Source organism: Anastrepha obliqua, unplaced genomic scaffold (genome assembly GCF_027943255.1).
Source record: "Anastrepha obliqua isolate idAnaObli1 unplaced genomic scaffold, idAnaObli1_1.0 ptg000009l, whole genome shotgun sequence".
In the NCBI taxonomy this organism is placed as follows: Eukaryota; Metazoa; Arthropoda; class Insecta; order Diptera; family Tephritidae; genus Anastrepha; species Anastrepha obliqua.
Genome location: NW_026562178.1, coordinates 3,481,220 through 3,499,286, shown reverse-complemented (window position 1 = coordinate 3,499,286; position 18,067 = coordinate 3,481,220). Strand labels below are relative to the sequence as shown.

The window sequence follows — 18,067 nt, the reverse complement described above, 5'->3', positions numbered from 1 at the left end:
AAGTCGGAGTTTAGTAATTCTTTTTGATTTTATTGTTGGTTCTATTCTGGAATTTAGAAATACCATTAAACATTGCGTAGGTGGTATGTTGCAAATTTGACTTTTTTCCGCAAAATCCCCAGTGTGCGGCGTCTGCTTCCGATGGTAGGTAAGTAGGTGCACTTCGCAAGACGGTGTTTTCTCACCATTACTCTAAGTAGTAGTGGCTAACGACTTGCTGAATGAACTGGAGAGGAGAGACTGCAAGGTGATTGTTAACGATGACGTGACACTTATTGTTAAAGGGAAGTTTTTGGACACTGCATTGACGCAGAGCGAGTAGTTTTCAAATAGGCTACGGATTTCGGTTTGTCGGTTAATCCTTTCAAGACCGTGCTCGCCCCACTTACGAAGTAAAATACTAACAACTCAACGCTTCTCAATCGGAGGCGCTTCATTGGTGCTCTCTGAGACGGTGAAGTATTTAGAATTAATCATTGACAAAGACCATGTCGTGATGTAAGTGGGCAATCGGCAAAAGATGGGGCCTCACGCCTTGCATTACATTCTAGCCATATAGCATTGATTTCGAAGCTGGATGGAGAGAGTGCGTACGTCTGGCCTCACTGGTATAAGGGGGGCTGGTTGGTTGGTTCATCCAGAATCCAACTAGTGCTTCTGCACCCTTCTGTTGCCACTTCTGCGTTTTCAGCTTGTGTAACGGTTATTTACAGTAAGACTATATCCACTGCGGTTTAAGAACTTTATTAGGTTGCTGACATTTAAGCCAGGCAGCTGTTCCAGGCTCTCGCACAGCGGCTTACCCAGGATTAACATTCTGTCCTTATATAAGGCAGGGCATTCACAAAGGAAATGGAAAATTGTTCCCTTTTACCTCGGTTGTTTACAACTGTGACAGTATGTGTTGTGAGGGATGCCCATTTTGGCTGCTTGTTCTCCAAAAGCCAGTTATGACTGCCGTTGGTCTACAGGAGTCTCGTCGTTTAATCTTTATCAATGTCGTCGATTGCTTGTGGTTGTAGGTGGGCCATAACGTTCTGCTAATTTAGCACTTCATCTGGTCTCTTCATCTAAAATCCGCGATTCGGAGGTATTTTAGAGAAATTGTATTCCTTACTGCACCTAATGATGTGCATACCGATTCTGAAAGAACGTTATTCATGGCAAATTACCCTCTTGCCAGTTCATCTGCTTTTTCGTTACCTTCTATGTTCCGATGTCCCGGGACCCAGATTAAAGTAACTTTATGGTTTTCACTCATTGTGGTAACACTTTTCCTACTTTGTTCCACCAATTTAGAGATTGTTCTGACCGAATCCAGTGCAGCCTGGCTGTCCGAAAGAATATCGATATTGCCCTTAAAATAGAAGTTTGAGATTAGTAGCCCACAAGTTTCCCCAATTGCCAGTACTTTCACCTGGAATACACTGCTGGTATATTAAAGACACGCATATATTTTTCAATTTTAAGTTTATGAAAATATATACCAGCTCCAATACCACAATCCATTTTAGTAGTGTCGAAATTTTATAGTCGGAAACCCTTATTCCATTCCTCCTTAGATGGAAAGCGAGTGGCGAACTTCCTTTTAAAAATTACCGTCGGGACCTCTCCGAGGTTAACTGAGTTTGTCGCAGTAATAGATATAAAAATGTAATAGAATAAGTGGAGCACTTCTAACTAATTTTACTCTAGCTTTTAACGCAATGTTGAATGTGGATTTAGTGGGGGAAAGACCTCTCTCAGTGTAAAAGCCAGAGAGGCTGTCGAGATCAACGATCACTGTGGAGTACAGGTCAATGATGTCATTGCCAAACGCCATTATCGAACAATTGTCAGCATAGGAGACCCGCCGCCAGGCGTCTCCAGCCTCAACGGCTACCACATCCTCGAATGTGCCGGCATTACTAACCGCCGTGACAAATCGAACTTCAACAGTCTAGAGCTTATCGGTGCTACACAACTCCCTCAACATCGACCGACCCCAACCCTCTTGCAGGGACAAACTAGCAGCTCTTGGTGTCCCACACAGTCTGTTCCTTGCGTCAGACCAGAGTACCTCGGAACTTGAAATCAGTCAAATGCAATGGCTCATATGGCCATGCCGCCTGCCACCATCAGGCCGCAGCAACAACAGCGGTACGCACAGCAAGTCCAACGCAGAGAACCTCACGCGTCCTTCACACCCCGCGTTACAACATTCCTCCCGAAGAGCATCAAAATTCTTCAATTTTACTTTATCGGACTTACGAACAAGATAGATGAGATAATGGACTTTATGAGCCGACACGAAATCCCAAGCGGTCCAAGAAGCAAATTGCACGCTTACTTCCCCTGATAACCATGGATGGCTATAACGTGCACAGACAAGATCGCGAGCGAGAGAGTGATGGTGGCCTAGCGTTCATAGTCTACCACACATTGCAGTATCGACCGCAGGGACAGCACCTAAGAATGCCAAGGTATAGCTGTCAGGCCAGGCAATGCCGAGCTCGAAATTTTAAATACATCTATACTCCCTGTCACCTGCTGGACGGCAGGATATCACCCTGGTATAGGTGCGCTCATCAGGGGTGAAAACCTATTGGTTGTAGATGACTTCAATGCGGATCACGATGTGTGGCTCTCAAGCCTACCAAGGGATCGTAGAGCACACCATTTGGCAGAGCAGATAGACGATTTGACATTCAGCACTGTGAACGACGACGGCCCCACCAGGGTAGTGGGCAATTGCAGCAGCAAGGCTGACATAACGATTGCTAGCGCTGGTCTGATAATTAGCATAACTTGACGACCCTTGCTATCGCTTACCTCAGACCACTTGCCCATTATCGTCTCGATTGAGATACCTGCCGACTTTTTTCTCCCGAATCACCGGTCATATATAAATTTACTGAGGTCACTTTTGCCTCTCTCGCCATCCCCACCAATGTGGGCGTAGGCGAACGAGCATATCACAAGGAACTCACAGGAAGAATCCGGGAGACATATGTCCCAATTTCCCAGCTAAAGCAGCCGTTTTAGCAAATGATCGAGACTACCTACGCCAGGCCGATCCCGGGGATCGTTGCTTAAAGAATCTCAATTTGGAGATTCGGCAACTGGTCACCCAACATAAGCGGACCAAATCGGTAGAGGACCTGAAGACCTGCTACTTCCCCACCGGTGTGAGTAAGCTGTGGTCCACCGCAAGGTCTCTGTCGAACCCGACGAAGTACAACGATAAGATGGCTGTCACCTTCTGGAATCGAAGAGATGCGCGAACTATTTTAACCCTATTTTACCTATTTTAACAATTTATATTGCATCCTTCAGTCGACAGATCCAAGGGTCGTGCAACCAGACGGCTGCACAATCTACCGAACAACAATGCGCCACATACTTTCCCCAGTGATGAGGTCAAGGGGGCCATCAACAAAACAAAAGCATCTAAAGCCATTGGCCCTGGCGGATTTAACATGCTGATGCTGAAAAAGCTAGGCCCAAAGGTTTTCAATCTGGATAACCACTCTCATCATTCCTGACAAGTAGAAATTAGGGAGAGTGGTCCCACTACTGAAACCTGGGATAACCGCCAACCAAGGGAAATCTTATCTCCCGATAACTCTCCTTTCCCCAGTAGTGAAGACTCGTGAAACCCTCCTACTCCCACTCTACACGATACATCTGGCCCCAGACTCACATCAGCACGACTTCCGACTAGTGCATAGTACGACCACAGCAGTCACCGCCATAAACACCCAGATAAACCGTGGGCTTAACCAAAACCAACCACCCCTGGGAGAGAACTGTCCTAGCAGCGCTAAACACGAAAAATTCTTTCGATACACTCCACGCTACTGGATAGCATTATACAGTCGACACTCGTGCCAGGACTGAATAAGTGGTCCGGAAATTATTTGAGTGGTCGTCACTCGTCAGCAATTTGTCCGCGACCAAAACTATAACAGAGGAAGATAAAGCAAAGTGTTCTGGAGGGAGGTGTCCAGGTAGCTCGCGGACCAACTTTTCAGTCCCGGCGGTAGGGTCGACTGTTGCATATCGTCTAGTAGAGCGTGGAGCAGCTGACTGACAAACTGACTGTCGATTAGTCCAAATACCCAACAAAGTGTGTTATACCAGAGAATGTTAATGCAATGAGAAGGTGCAAATGTTACTGTGAGCTTTTTTTAGTACAATTGAGATTTGAAAGATTCGTAATAAGGTCATTTAGCACACCGAGTTTATAGACACCTCACTGACTTTTGCCCACACAAAAATTAGAAACACCACACATCTTTCACCTCAACACACAACACATTTCTCACCTCGACATTAAACCAATTAAATTTGTACTATTTTCGTATTTTTGAAATAATAAGCGAATACGTAAAATTTATTACATAATTTTTTTTTCAACTACAATACATTAAAAAAAAAAAGATTTTAAAAAATAAAATTTATAAAAAAAAGTTTTCGCCGGGAATTGAACTCGAGTCTAACATGTGGCGAGGAAAAATAGGCGGTGCGTTTATTTCTTCGACTGCTTATTTTTTTACCATTTTGTTACTTTTGAAATGATAAGCGGATACATAAAATGTATTACAAATTTTTTTACGAGTACATTAAAAAAAAACGATTTAAAAAAAAAAAATTTATAGAAAAAGTTTGAGCCGGGAATTGAACTCGAGTCTAACATGTGGCGAGGAAAAATAGGCGGTGCGTTTATTTCTTCGACTGCTTATTATTTTACCATTTTGTTACTTTTGAAATGATAAGCGGATACATAAAATTTATTACAAATTTTTTTACGATTACATTAAAAAAAAAAATTTAAAAACGAAAAAAAAAAATTTCCACCGAGAATTGATGGCGAGTCACGTGGGGAGGATAAATACGCAGAGCGTTTATTTCTGCGCCTGCGTTGTGAACAAAAGGTTTTGTGCATGCGCCCGACGCGAATAAATTTTAATAAAGTTCTGAAAGTAATTCATGAAGTTTTTCATTACATACATTCAAAAATGAACGTATACTTTATATGTACATAAATGATGGTATATGACAATATACATACATAATATGTATGTACATGTCAATAGGAGGTATTTGCATTCAGAAAAAAAGAATGGTTTAAGATAAATCAACACTTATTTTATATTGTATGTCAATTTATAGTTTATGTATTCGACAGCATTTACATACATATGTATGTATGTACATTTGTATATGAAAAACAATAATGCACAAGCGCAAGAACATCATATCACATATGCAAGTATGCCCAAATAACCTTGACTTATGTACATATGTACACATGTCACAGCACATCACATTCTTACAAGAAATCAAATACACATACGCACTAGTGCACGAGTTTCTTCCTAACAAGTGCAAAAACAATTCTGCTCTATGTATGTATATATACCCACTTTATGCCCTAGCATATATACATACATATACGAGAATACCTACTTGCCTTCTAAACTTCCTACAAAATAATTGTATTCATATGTTACAACGTCCATGCACGTTCATACATTCATGCATATATGCGCGAGCACAGCGCTCCCTTCTTGCTTCCGTGTACTTTTGTCTTTCACCAGTCGATATTCCTAATATTGTACTTACAAAAACACAATACTTTGATAGACGCAAAAGCAACAGCAAGCGCAACGCGATGGCCGCTTTGCCACCACACATTCTAAAATGTTCTAGAACACAACAAAAACACATACCTCACATGCGCATGTCGCCCAAAGCTAAAATCTAAGCCTAGCGACTACAAAAACAAACATTCGTAGACGCAGTCGCAGCGGCCATGATTCTATCAGCGACGGCGCTGAACAATTTAAAACAAAAACAAAAAGTTCATTCATAAGTTAGAGCTCATATTTCAATTTCATTCATAAAACGAGCCGCCCATATGCCAATTTTCGCGACCATTCGAAAATAGTCAATATTGGAATATTTCGCGTGGAATTATTTGCCAATATTTGATAAATCTTAAATTTTTGTCATGTCGAGTGGCCGCGGCTCCGTATGTATGTATGCACCCTTATATGTATGTAAATATGTCTTCTAACTGTGCGACAGTCGCGAGTTAATGCGACTTCCAGCGAATCACACATTGCTGTCCGCAAAGCCGCATATATGTACCTTATGATCAGAAAGTACCGGGAATGTTTAAATTAAACAAAACAGAGTTAAATGTAAGGCAAATTTATATTATCTCCTTCAAAATATGACCCATCTGAAGCAATACACATGTGCCAACGTTTAACCCACTCCTCCAAACACCCCCGGCGGGCCGATTTGTATTCTCTTTGAGCGCGTTATCATCATGCAAAATCTGAGAATTGTTTGCTCACATTTCCGGCGGTTTGCAACACACAGCATCTCTCTAAGGTTTCAAAACGGATAAATAATATTCTCTATTGACTGTCTGGCCCGATGGAAGGTACTCATGGACTATGCCTTGGCAATCGAAGAAAACAGTCAACATCACCTTCCCGGTTCTTTTTGCTCATAGGGTATACATATCCCATCTTTTCACTGACGGACAAGAAGACGGTCGCAGTTGTTGTTTTTTGTATGCATACATTTTGCGTTCGTTGAAGGTTTGCATATATTTATATACATATGCGTGTATGCGCGTTTGGCTTTCTGGATGCATCCATGGGTATTAGAATATTTTCTCATCAATATGTGTATGTAAATGTAAGTAGTTCAGATTTGACTGAAGAGATTAAATATAGGAATGCATATTCATATGATTGACTTTATGGCTGTTTTACATATAAATCAATTCAAATGAATAATGTTATATAGAAAATAAATTTCTAAATAACTGGTATTAGAAAAACCTGAATACACTATTTTAAATCAATTTCAATTAAACCAAATATAAAAAATGAAATAAAAATATCGAACAAAAACTGTGCACAGGATTTGAACCTGAGTGAAATATGAGACGATGTACTGCATACATGACACGTCTTTCACGATTGCGCTAATCTACAATTATTAATGATCTTTTCTAAATCACTCAGTTATTCGATTCGCAGTTTTATATGCACATATTCTGCGTTAGTTGAAAGTTTGTATGCGTAATTATATGAATATGCATGTGTGTATGCGCGTTTGGCTTTCTGGACGGATATTAGAATGATATTTTCTCATCAATATAATTTGGATTTGATGAAATAGATTATAGATATATGTACATATTTTCTGTTTTGATTGATTTATATAAAAGTCAGGTCATATCCAGTATGAACTATTTTATACCGAAAAGAAATTTCCATTTATAAAATACAAAAAAAAACAGTATTTTAAAGAAATTTTAATTAAAATAAACTCAAAAATTTTACCAAACTTTCCTGGTTTGAATTGTAAAAAAAAAAATGTGCAAGAAAAAAAATATGACTTCAGGACTTGAACCTGAATTATATACGTGCCAAAAAACAAAACGAATAATTCCGCCGACTTTAGCTTCTGCACCACAAATAACTGCCGCGCGGCCTTCTTAATCGCAAATTTATTCGCTTCGATTTCCTTAGTAGTGTGCCGAAAAATCTTATGAACTTCCTCAGTAGTTTGGTAAACGCAGAAAATATCTGAATTCTTGTCCTAGCGTGGTAAGTAAATATAGAAACCCTCCACTCGCGTCACTCGCGTGGTAAATATCTGCAATTCCCCACTCGTGAAGATAGTTGAATTTGAAATGACCTTATTATGAATCTATAAATTAGAACTCGAAAAAAGCTCATTTAACATTCTCTGGTTATACTACCTTGATCAAAAAGTTCCCGAAATATATTCAGGAAATTCAAAGTGCAAGTTTATTCATCAAAAATATTATCGCCTTCAAAGTACTCGCCACCAACTGTTACGCTCTCGAACCATTTCTGGAACTCTATTTTAGTATTACCATCAAAGGCGTCTTGGATTTTTTAATTTTGTTCCTTTCGGCTGTTAAAACGTCTTCCCCGTTGTGGTGTTTTGACTCGATCAAACAGAAAAAAACTCGATCCCTATGGCTGCCTTATCAGGTGAGTTCGATGGGTGTTGGATGATATTCATTTTCTTCTTACTCAAAAATTCACTAATAAGGATAACACTGTGCGCCGGTGCGTTATCATGATGCAAACTCCCCGAGTTGCTTTCCTACAAATCCTTTCTTTTTCGGCGAATTGCAAACTTCTCATAACACCCAAATAATAGTCCTTATTTACTATCTGATTTTCTGGCAAAAAATTGTGGTGTACTGTACCGTTGTAATCTGTAAAAGCCATGGGCATCGCTTTTCTTTCTGACTAAAAACGACGTGGTTTTTTGATATTGCTTGATTCGGAGCTTTTCACTCACTCGCCTGAAGTCTGGATTGCTTGTCGTAGTAATGAGCCCACTTCCCGTCTCACTTAGTGATGCGTTTGATGAATGTTGGGTTCGATTCAGCCTTCGAAATCATGCCTTTGGCGATAGCAACGCAGTCCCTTTTTTGCATGAAATTCAAGTCCTTTGGGATCAACTTTGCAGCAACACGGTGCAAACGCAAATCATTAAGTACAATGTCCTGAACGGATTGAAGAGCAATGCTTAAGTCCTCTGACTGCTCTCGGATGATTAATTTGCCGTTATTGATCAACTTTGCTTTCTTTTTGTTTATGCTTTTATTGGCTTTCGCTGTCGACGAATGCCACTACTTTCGTCATCCTCGATAGACTCATGATCTCTTCTGAAGCGTTCATGCTTTCTAACATTTCTAAGTTTTTCACACCGTTAAATCCATTATTAACGCAAAATTTAATACAAACTCGTTTTATACTCCTCGATAATAATACAATTTTTAGCACAGAAGATCTGATTTTCCTCCGATTTGACCCTCTTTCAATATTCACCAATATATTATATATACACTGCTGGTCTTAGGTTAGACGCACCATCGTTTTTTTTTAAACAAAATCAATTATTTATTATCATGCTTGTTCTAATTGTCCAAAATGCTTTTCTTATCGAAGTGCGAATCTTGTTCGAAAAAAAAAAATACTGACAGCTGAGTGATTTGTGAAAAAATAACTGTACATTGGGAGATTATAGAAATTTCTATGGCAATCACACATGTTTTCGGTTGGTCATTGAATTAGACGCAGCTTAAATTTCTTCGTATTGCGTGGACAAGTGTAAACTTTCGTGAGAAAAAATATCAAAAATAAACAAATAAAGTGCTTTCGAGCTACATTTGAAGAAAAAAATGGGAAAAGCTGCTTTTATGAGCTTATTGGAACGTCAAAAAGTAGACTTTCTTCACTCGCAAGTACTGTCCCATCGGAACATTGCCAAACAAATAAATCGCAGCTCCAGAACTGTTGACAGATATTTGAAGGATCCAGAGGCATATGGAAATAACTTCAAAGGGAAAAAAAAGGCACTATCAAAACAAGCAGTACGCCAAATTGTTAGAATTGCTTCGAATTCGACTAAATCTGCTGCTAAGATCAAGGAATTGCCCGGAGTAAAAGCAAGCCTATCAACTGTTCAGCGTACGATCAGAAATGCAGAACACTTGATGCGTCTAAAAATCAAGAAAAAAACCTCTTTGAATGCAATACGCAAAGAAAACCGGCTTCAATTCGCGAAAGAATACATGACGTGGACTGTCCAATCTGACTCTCGACTAAATGATTGGCGTTCAGTTGTATTTACTGATGAAAAACGTTATAATTTAGATGGCCCTGATGGATTTCAATATAATTATCACGATTTGCGGAAGGATGAGCTATATTTAAGTCGCCACCATAGCCGAGAAGGGGGAATAATGGTGTGGGGCGATCGCTTCAAAACATTGTTGGAGTCCGTATTTCCAAAATTAAAAGATCTCTTTGGACCAATTCCTTGGATTTTTCAACAAGACAATGCTCCTATTCATAACTCTCGAGTAGTAAAATCTTTTATTTCGAGTCAGAACGTTAATATCATGACCTGGCCACCATATTCTCCAGATCTTAACGTAATTGAAAATGTTTGGGGCTGGCTAACACGGAAGGTATACGAAGGTGGAAAGCAATACAAAGATAAGGAAACATTAACTGCAGATATTAAACGTGCTTGGAGCGAGATTTCCTTGAACTACATAGATTCCTTGTATCATTCTATGAAGGACCGGATTTATGAAGTTATTACTAACAAAGGAGGCAGTACTCATTACTGAAATTATCTTTTTTTATTTCAAATAAATCAAATAGTAATTTAAGTTAAAATCCAAATATTTTTCTTATAAAAATTAAAAAGCCAAAGTGCGTATATTCTAATGACAAAGAAAAATTCGCCTTATTTGGGTAGTTGTAAGAAAATGTTTGAAAAACACAATTTTGTTAAATATGTATAATCATTTGAATATTATATTTAAAGTATCATTAAATAAGAATTGTTTTTGCATATCAACTTCTTTTCTATCGTCCTTTAATGTAAATAAATATCAAGCAAAGTTGTATGCAACTAAACGTGCGTCTAACCTAAGACCAGCAGTGTATGACCAAATTTTTAAAACCCTAGTACGCTCCAGCTCACGGATATAAAAATGCCCAGCACCAGCAAAAGATTGTTTCAAAAGATATCTTGAAAACCAAGTCTTTAATGCTGGGTTTGATGTCTGGAGACTGGGATGATTTAATCGTTTACTGTCTGTATTCTAGAAAGTTACTTAATCAATTTTTAAGTTAGCTGCTTTTTGTTCACTGATTATTTTCCAAGAATTGGCTGGTTTAATGGTTTTGGCTTTGCTAAAAAAAAAGCTACAACATATATCTGGCAATATGTATAAAATGTAAAAAATATATATAATAAATTATCCTTATATTGTGTTTTCAGTGGGAAACTTTCGACGCTCGAGTGCAAAACAACTAAACATTTTGCTATAGTAATTAAAACTTTTTTATTTGCCTAAAAAGAAATTAATAATAGTAATAGCTAGATAAGCAATAGAAAACATTTGGCTTAAAAAAATGTGGTTCACCGAATGAGAGACCAATATCCGAAGACAAAGCATATACGGAGAAACAGAAAGTTAGTGGAATAAATGTAGAAGCATACTGTGTTTCTGAAGGATCAATTCAGGCAATAAATAAATGTAGAAATAGCAAAAATAATACGGCAGGTAATAAAGTGAATGAACTCGGTTGGATGTGTAGTAATATAGCAGGGTGTTATATTTCAAGCCGGCATTTGCATAGAAAGCCACAATACAATGGATTTGATACATCTGCGAACATTAATAAAACCAAGAAATATATCTCATATATTGCTAAAATTTGTTTAACCTGCCAACAAATTACTTTTGTTTGTAACGTTTTTTAATTCAAAAAGTAACTGGAGAGGAAAATAAACCGAAATCAACAAGAAAAATTATCGCCAAGCATGTAAGCAACGAGTGTAGTTGCTCTGCCAAAGCTTTCGTCTCCACAACAAAGCTCACATGCATCTTTTTCCTCCAAGGAATATGCAAATTTGGACAAACAATTGCAACGATTACATCAAAGAGTTAACAATAATGATCGAATACCGGCTACGCCATCAGCTATAAATTTAATATAAGATTTTCTGGCTAAATACTAAATTCATGTTCAGCTTACCACCAGTCAAATGGTGATTTGTTAATGGTATTATCTTTAATTAGTCAAAATATTTGTTCAGAGTGTTACATCAGACATAAAGCTAGGTTCCAGTCGGTATATGCACGGCGATGGATGTTTAAACACCATCTTACTTAATAGAGGAAAATGAACGATAGCGAACGTGAGTTTTAATGCTACAAAATTTGAGGAAGAATAACATATTTCCTCTAAGTGTCTACAACTGGATTTCAAAAAGTAAATTGCCTTATATTTACCAAAGGAAGTATTTGTTTTATCAACTTCTGCTCCATACCGTATAGAACAGTTCGAATTGCAAAACAATAACGAAAAGTGAGGTAAAGAATTCATATTAAACCATATATCATTATCTAACCCCAAAACATATTTCTTTAAATATTTTAGTGTAAACATTTATTTGTCATCTTTGCCGTGAGAAAAGTTCCCCAAATCATTCATAATAACTGATCTAGCCGAAATTTATCTGGATGATGTTAACAATAAATTGAGTAAAATATCTTTATCTAGTAAGACACATTCTGATTTTCCGAACGCATATTACAAACTGAACTTAGCTCCTCTAATTGTTACCAGAAGTATAAGAAAATCTTTAATTTCATTAACAAAATCATTTAATATGAATAATTAGAAATGCCAATTCCGCAACACAAGTCACCGTATAATATAAAGAATGACGGAACTGGGCCAAAATTTGAAACTCCTTATATTTGTACCGTACCCACAAGTATAAATGAAAATTGCGTCAACTTATTCAGTAAGAGCGGGGATGATAATATTAAAAATGTGCCCACAATAGACAGCAAAGTATCAAAAAATAATTCTTTAAGTCCGAATACAACGAGTGAAAAGGGTAAAAGTCGGAATTTCATTAAGGCTACGTTAAATGTATCAAATGTACCGCTGAATAATGAAGTCACTGCTATAAAATGTATTCCTACGAGAGCAGCACATAGGAGAAACGACGATTTTCAAGAGGAGCAAATTCCTTGTAAAAACACATCAACACATAGCTTAGAATCGCCGTTGCCATACCAGGCTCTAAACTGTAACAGTAATCAGAATTTGTTAAAAACAAACACTCGAGAATCCATCGAACCGAATAACAATAGCTACAGCAAAAGTAGTAATTCTAAATCTGGCCTAGGCTCCATTTTCTACAACAGCTCCACAATCCACAGTACTATAAGCGCCAATAAAATGGTTGGTGCACAAAAGAAAATTCAGCAACAACCTTCACAATCGCGTAATCACGAGCAGAATTTCCATAACCATAATAGAGCAAGTGGACATGATGGGCAAGATTTGTTATTAATAGATAAATCTGCCGTAATTGAGTCCACAACGAATACTCGGTACCAAAGTACCTTTACAGCTACGTATAATCATGACATTCACCATGCGACGGAGAAAATGTCCAATAACGTTAGTGCCAATGTTACCTCAGACATTTCTCATACAAACGACGCTTGCATTATGCATTCATTTACTGATGATAATGTTTCCATGATAAAGATATGCAGCGATGATCTCATAACAACAGCTAAGCTTTGTTCGGAACAGCAAGCACAATTTGTACAAAAGTATGATATAAATCGTAGTAGGTGCCACGCACAACAAATTCCCCCTACTATGCAAGAGTATACGAACGATGAGAACAGCGAGAATGTACCTCTTGTTCCAATAACATTATCTGCCAACCTGAAAATTTTGCAGATGCAACCAGAGACAGAAAATATCCACAGCCATCCGCATCAGCAACATCAATTAACCCATTATAATAGTAATAATACTGGAATACAAAAACTTGGGGAACCAGAAAAAAATTGGTACTCTTCGAAGTCTCTTACAGGTAAATTTGTCTAATAATCTTTTAAAGTTTGTTTTGTGAAACCGTCGAATCTTAATTGAATCTAAATACCTGTTTATATATCTAAATACCTGTTGAATCTAAATACCTGTATATATATATAAATAAGAGTTGTCAAAATTTTCAGTAGCAAATCTCAAAAAAATTAAATACATATTTTATGGACTTTATTAAACCACATACATAGGTCCTATGGTCAGCTATTTTCCAAGCTCAGTGTAAAAGTTCTGCTTTATCAGAGCAAAAATCTGATTAGGTGCATTTTGCAGACCTCTATTTGTTCGATTAAGAGCGTTGCGCAGAAACTGCAACTACTCCTATTAAAGGACTTTTCAGTGGATACATTAAACCTTACGAGTCCTGCTCTCTCAGTTTCTGTCAAAGAATCAAAGTTCTTTGTAGTCTGGAATTGTCATGATGTTGAATTCTGGCCACTTGTTGACGGCAGTGATAAGTTGGCCTTACTGGACTGTTAAGACAACCCAATATTATATCCAAAAATTATTATATGCACTCGTATTGCAGCATTGGGTATATAATATCATGAAGACACAATGTCGAACAGAAATTTATTTGTGTGGGGGCTTCTGGCGTTGTGATTCCGTCTCGCTCACTTTTCCATTAAACCGCTCTGTAGGGCTCATTTGGTTTTGCTGATTTTTCTGTATTTTCGTTGAATCCAGATTTTGACAAACAAAACTTTTTTATCCTAGTAGTATCAATCAATGATGCCAATGATGATTTTGTTAGGAAGCATTCTTAATCTGCAACCTTGAGTGGGTAATAATGTAAACATCACAATAAAATTTGTTATGAAAAATTAGAAACTGCAAATTTATGTCAGCATTGTACCAAAAATTCATATGAACTAATTTAAAATTTATGAAAATTTACGAGGTGAATTAAAAATTTGGTTGTTTTAACAGCATAAAATATTCTCCATAAATTTTTAGGTTTTAAGCTTATGAATACTTGTTCGAGAAATTTCGCGAGGGTTTTATCTTGTTTCATTCGTATTTACTACCGTCCGAATACCTTAATTTTATCGGATGCCTAAAGTTCAGCGTTTGTAACTATGATATTATATACACAATGAGTATAGTATATTATCTGAAAGTCAAAGTAGTATCCGAATTTATAAAGGTTATATAAGATGTCTGATTTTACCAATGAAGACTATAAAAGATGTTAAAAATTTCGTTTCTTAAAAAACAGCAAAAAATTACAAATGTATAACTTAATGTACATACTTATATGTGTTTATTCGCGAGGAACTTTAAAGTATTACCAAGCGTTTTTTACAGCATTATCCTTGGCCAGAATAATTTCGACAACAGCTACTGCGTCGTCTTCGACACTGGCTACACCTATTACCTGTGCATTGCCTAACAAAATCGATATGTGTTCATCAACAAGACTATCAACTACAAACCCGGATTGCAAAATACCTTTTATTCTCACAAGTGCAGTTACAGCAACTTCAGAAAGCAATTGTTCAGTCCTAACGTCATCCAGAACGGCTGCTACGGAATGTCAGTTGGAACAACTACCGGATGTAGGTGACACGTTTTCATTCCATGAGCAAATCATTATGTCAGGACAGGAAAAGTGTGCCTTGCAGGCGAAACCTAAATCTTTGGTTGTATCTCCGCAGCAAGTAATGGTACTATATATGCATAAATTAACGCCATATGAGCGCACAGAAATATTAGCTTATCCGCAAATATATTTCATCGGTGCAAACGCTAAAAAGCGACCCGGTATATTCGGTCCAAATAATTCCGATTACGATAACGATCAGGGCGCATATATACACATATCACATGACCATGTTGCTTATCGCTATGAAATGCTCAAAGTGATAGGTAAAGGTAGCTTTGGCCAAGTTATCAAAGCATATGACCACAAAACGCATGAGCATGTCGCCCTGAAAATTGTACGAAATGAAAAACGCTTTCACCGGCAAGCACAGGAGGAAATACGCATTTTGCACCATTTGCGGAGACAAGACAAGTATAATACAATGAATATAATCCACATGTTCGATTATTTTACATTTCGCAATCATATGTGCATTACTTTTGAGTTACTTAATATAAATTTATATGAGTTGATAAAAAAAAATGGCTTCAAAGGTTTTAGCCTTCAACTTGTTCGAAAATTCGCTCATTCACTGCTGCAATGCTTGGATGCATTATATAAAAATGAGATTATTCACTGCGACATGAAACCAGAAAATGTATTACTAAAACAGCAGGGGCGTTCAGGAATAAAGGTACGTTGATGTTGTAAAAATATGTATGTAAATATTTTTTTATACCGTCTTCTCACAGCGATGACTTATTTATTCATACATAAGTTTTTATTTGTCGAAATAACAGGTTTTATCTGAACCTTTACTGGTTGCGAATACTTTTCCAACAAAAAACGAGCACATTATTCGATGAAAATTATAACATTTTAATGTAAGAGGTCGGTTTGCGTACAAAAATGGCCGAACATTTATTTAATTTATCTTCGTTCACACTGTGTACACACTTTTTGTTTTTGCACCGTACCAAAATGTTTTTTCGGGATCACCGGAATTCGATTTTTTTCTTCGGCGGCGGTACGTAAAAAACGAGAAATGTTGCTCCATTTCCCGTGCATGCTGGTGTGTTAGGCAGTACTCTCTGAGAGCAGGAGTGAGAGTCGAGCGGCGAATCTTCTGGCTGTCTGTTGTGTTTGCAGCTTTTCGATGTTGAACATTCTTTGCGTAGGTAGATGTATGTTTTTTGCTGCTCAGAGGCGTATAAACAGTTTGGTTGCAACCTGGTAATAATCCGAGTCGATGTTGGGTTCTCGGATCGTACGTACATCTAAAACACGAGAAGCGTGTCTTCCATCTATGACAACATGATCGATTTGGTTTCGCGTTTTTCGTTCAGAAGACAGCCAGGTAACTTGGTGTATCTTCTTATGCTGGAATCTGGTGCTGCAAACTACCATGTTTCGGGCCCCGGCCAAGTCGATCAGCCTCTGGTGATTTAATAAAAGAACAAGAAAACTGGTAGATTATCAGGTTTAACTATCTGAAGTAAAATTATCAGAGTAACATCGGCTGTCTAGTCACCGAGCATTTGGCAGCAGAATTCTTCCAATAATTTCGCACGTATTCATACACTCGGCCAAATATTCGTTCCTCAGACGACAACGAAAGAGCTTAGTTGAAGACTGCTTTAATGTTTTCGTATATCGCCAACACAATCACAGTGTCGTCGTAGACAAACCGCAGTCATATTCCCGGTTACGTCAATTAATCAATGGATCTGATTTACCGATACTACCTGATCAACTATTAATTGAAAAAATACAATACATGTAGATTGAAATACATTTAAATAATACATTCGGTGAGCACACTGCTCATACGAGCAGAAGCTGAATTAATCTATATTAATTTAGCTTAACTTAAGAAATATTTCTCTATTCAAACAACTTTACAGAGAGGTTGCACCGATTGTAGCTAAGCAAAAATCTTTAAAACGATCTAAGCGTTCTCTTCAAAATGATAATGATAGAATTTTAACTTAATTTATAAGTAATGTAAGGAGGCTTCATAAAATTAAATAATTATTGTACAATAAGTATTTACAAAGTAATTTTTTTTTTTAATTTTTTTGTGTTTACGTTCTTCGGCAGATTAATGTATGATTTATGTTCATTTAGCAGAGTTGGCGTTACAACTTTTAACATACTTTCATCGAGTATTTATATTTTCTTGCAAGAGCGTTTTTTTTTGAATATTCTTATTTTCGCCAATATTTTGAGCATGTGATTTGGCTCTTTCTCGTGCATGCCGATGACGAACTAAGTCATTTAAGCATAAATGTTGATCTGAAATATGCTTATTCCATTTTAGTACTAGTTATATCTTTCAACTATATTTGGTGTGCATCCACACGGCGCTAAAACCGTCTTATCTCTATTATCACTTTTAGGCAGACACCCATAACTATAAAAGAATGTAGTCATGTCCGAAATTGATACATGACGAGGCTTCTTAAATACGTACATTTGGTTTTTGATCCATTGATTGACAATCAGTTATAATATGTACTTTTGTGGTTCCTATGAGACATAATGACATTACTACTGTCGTTTGAATATGTGTGTTAGAGATAAGCGTACACCATGATTTGAACCTATAGGATCTCCGAGTGTGTAAGCTGTTTCGTCGATTTTTCTTTCTTTAATTTCACTTGAGAGTTTTTAAGTTCGAGATAACTTTGAAACAATCTCAAACAGTCTTATTTTTATTACGGAATTTTTCAGTTTCTCCAATAACTTTTGATGCAATATCGTGTAAACAACTTTGGTAAAATCTAAGGTGCCTATCTTACGTGTTTGCGCAATTTATTCTACTTTTTGATGTTGTTACTAATTTCGTTACGTTAAAATCTAAATAAATCTCTCATAATAATTCCTCAGAATTCCATCACTGTATTGTTAAATAAAAGTCACAAATTAATGGCAACACAACTTGCTTTAATTTATTTTGAACATGTTCACCTTACGACTGAATTACTTT

At 37.1% G+C, this 18,067-nt stretch overlaps 1 protein-coding gene across 3 annotated transcripts in view; it reads left to right on the top strand.

The window, feature by feature from the left end:
- The window catches only part of LOC129251242 (putative dual specificity tyrosine-phosphorylation-regulated kinase 3 homolog), a 169,594-nt gene that overhangs the window by 85,550 nt on the left and 65,977 nt on the right, over window positions 1–18,067 (top strand). For 2 of the 3 annotated variants that reach the window (XM_054890595.1, XM_054890596.1), the window contains exons 2-4: window positions 10,849–11,947; window positions 12,015–13,479; window positions 14,802–15,772. In XM_054890595.1, coding sequence (XP_054746570.1) covers window positions 12,261–13,479; window positions 14,802–15,772 — 2,190 coding nt within the window. In that variant the 5' untranslated portion in view covers window positions 10,849–11,947; window positions 12,015–12,260. The remainder of the gene's footprint in view (window positions 1–10,848; window positions 11,948–12,014; window positions 13,480–14,801; window positions 15,773–18,067) is intronic. The other variant, XM_054890597.1, reaches the window with a different exon arrangement.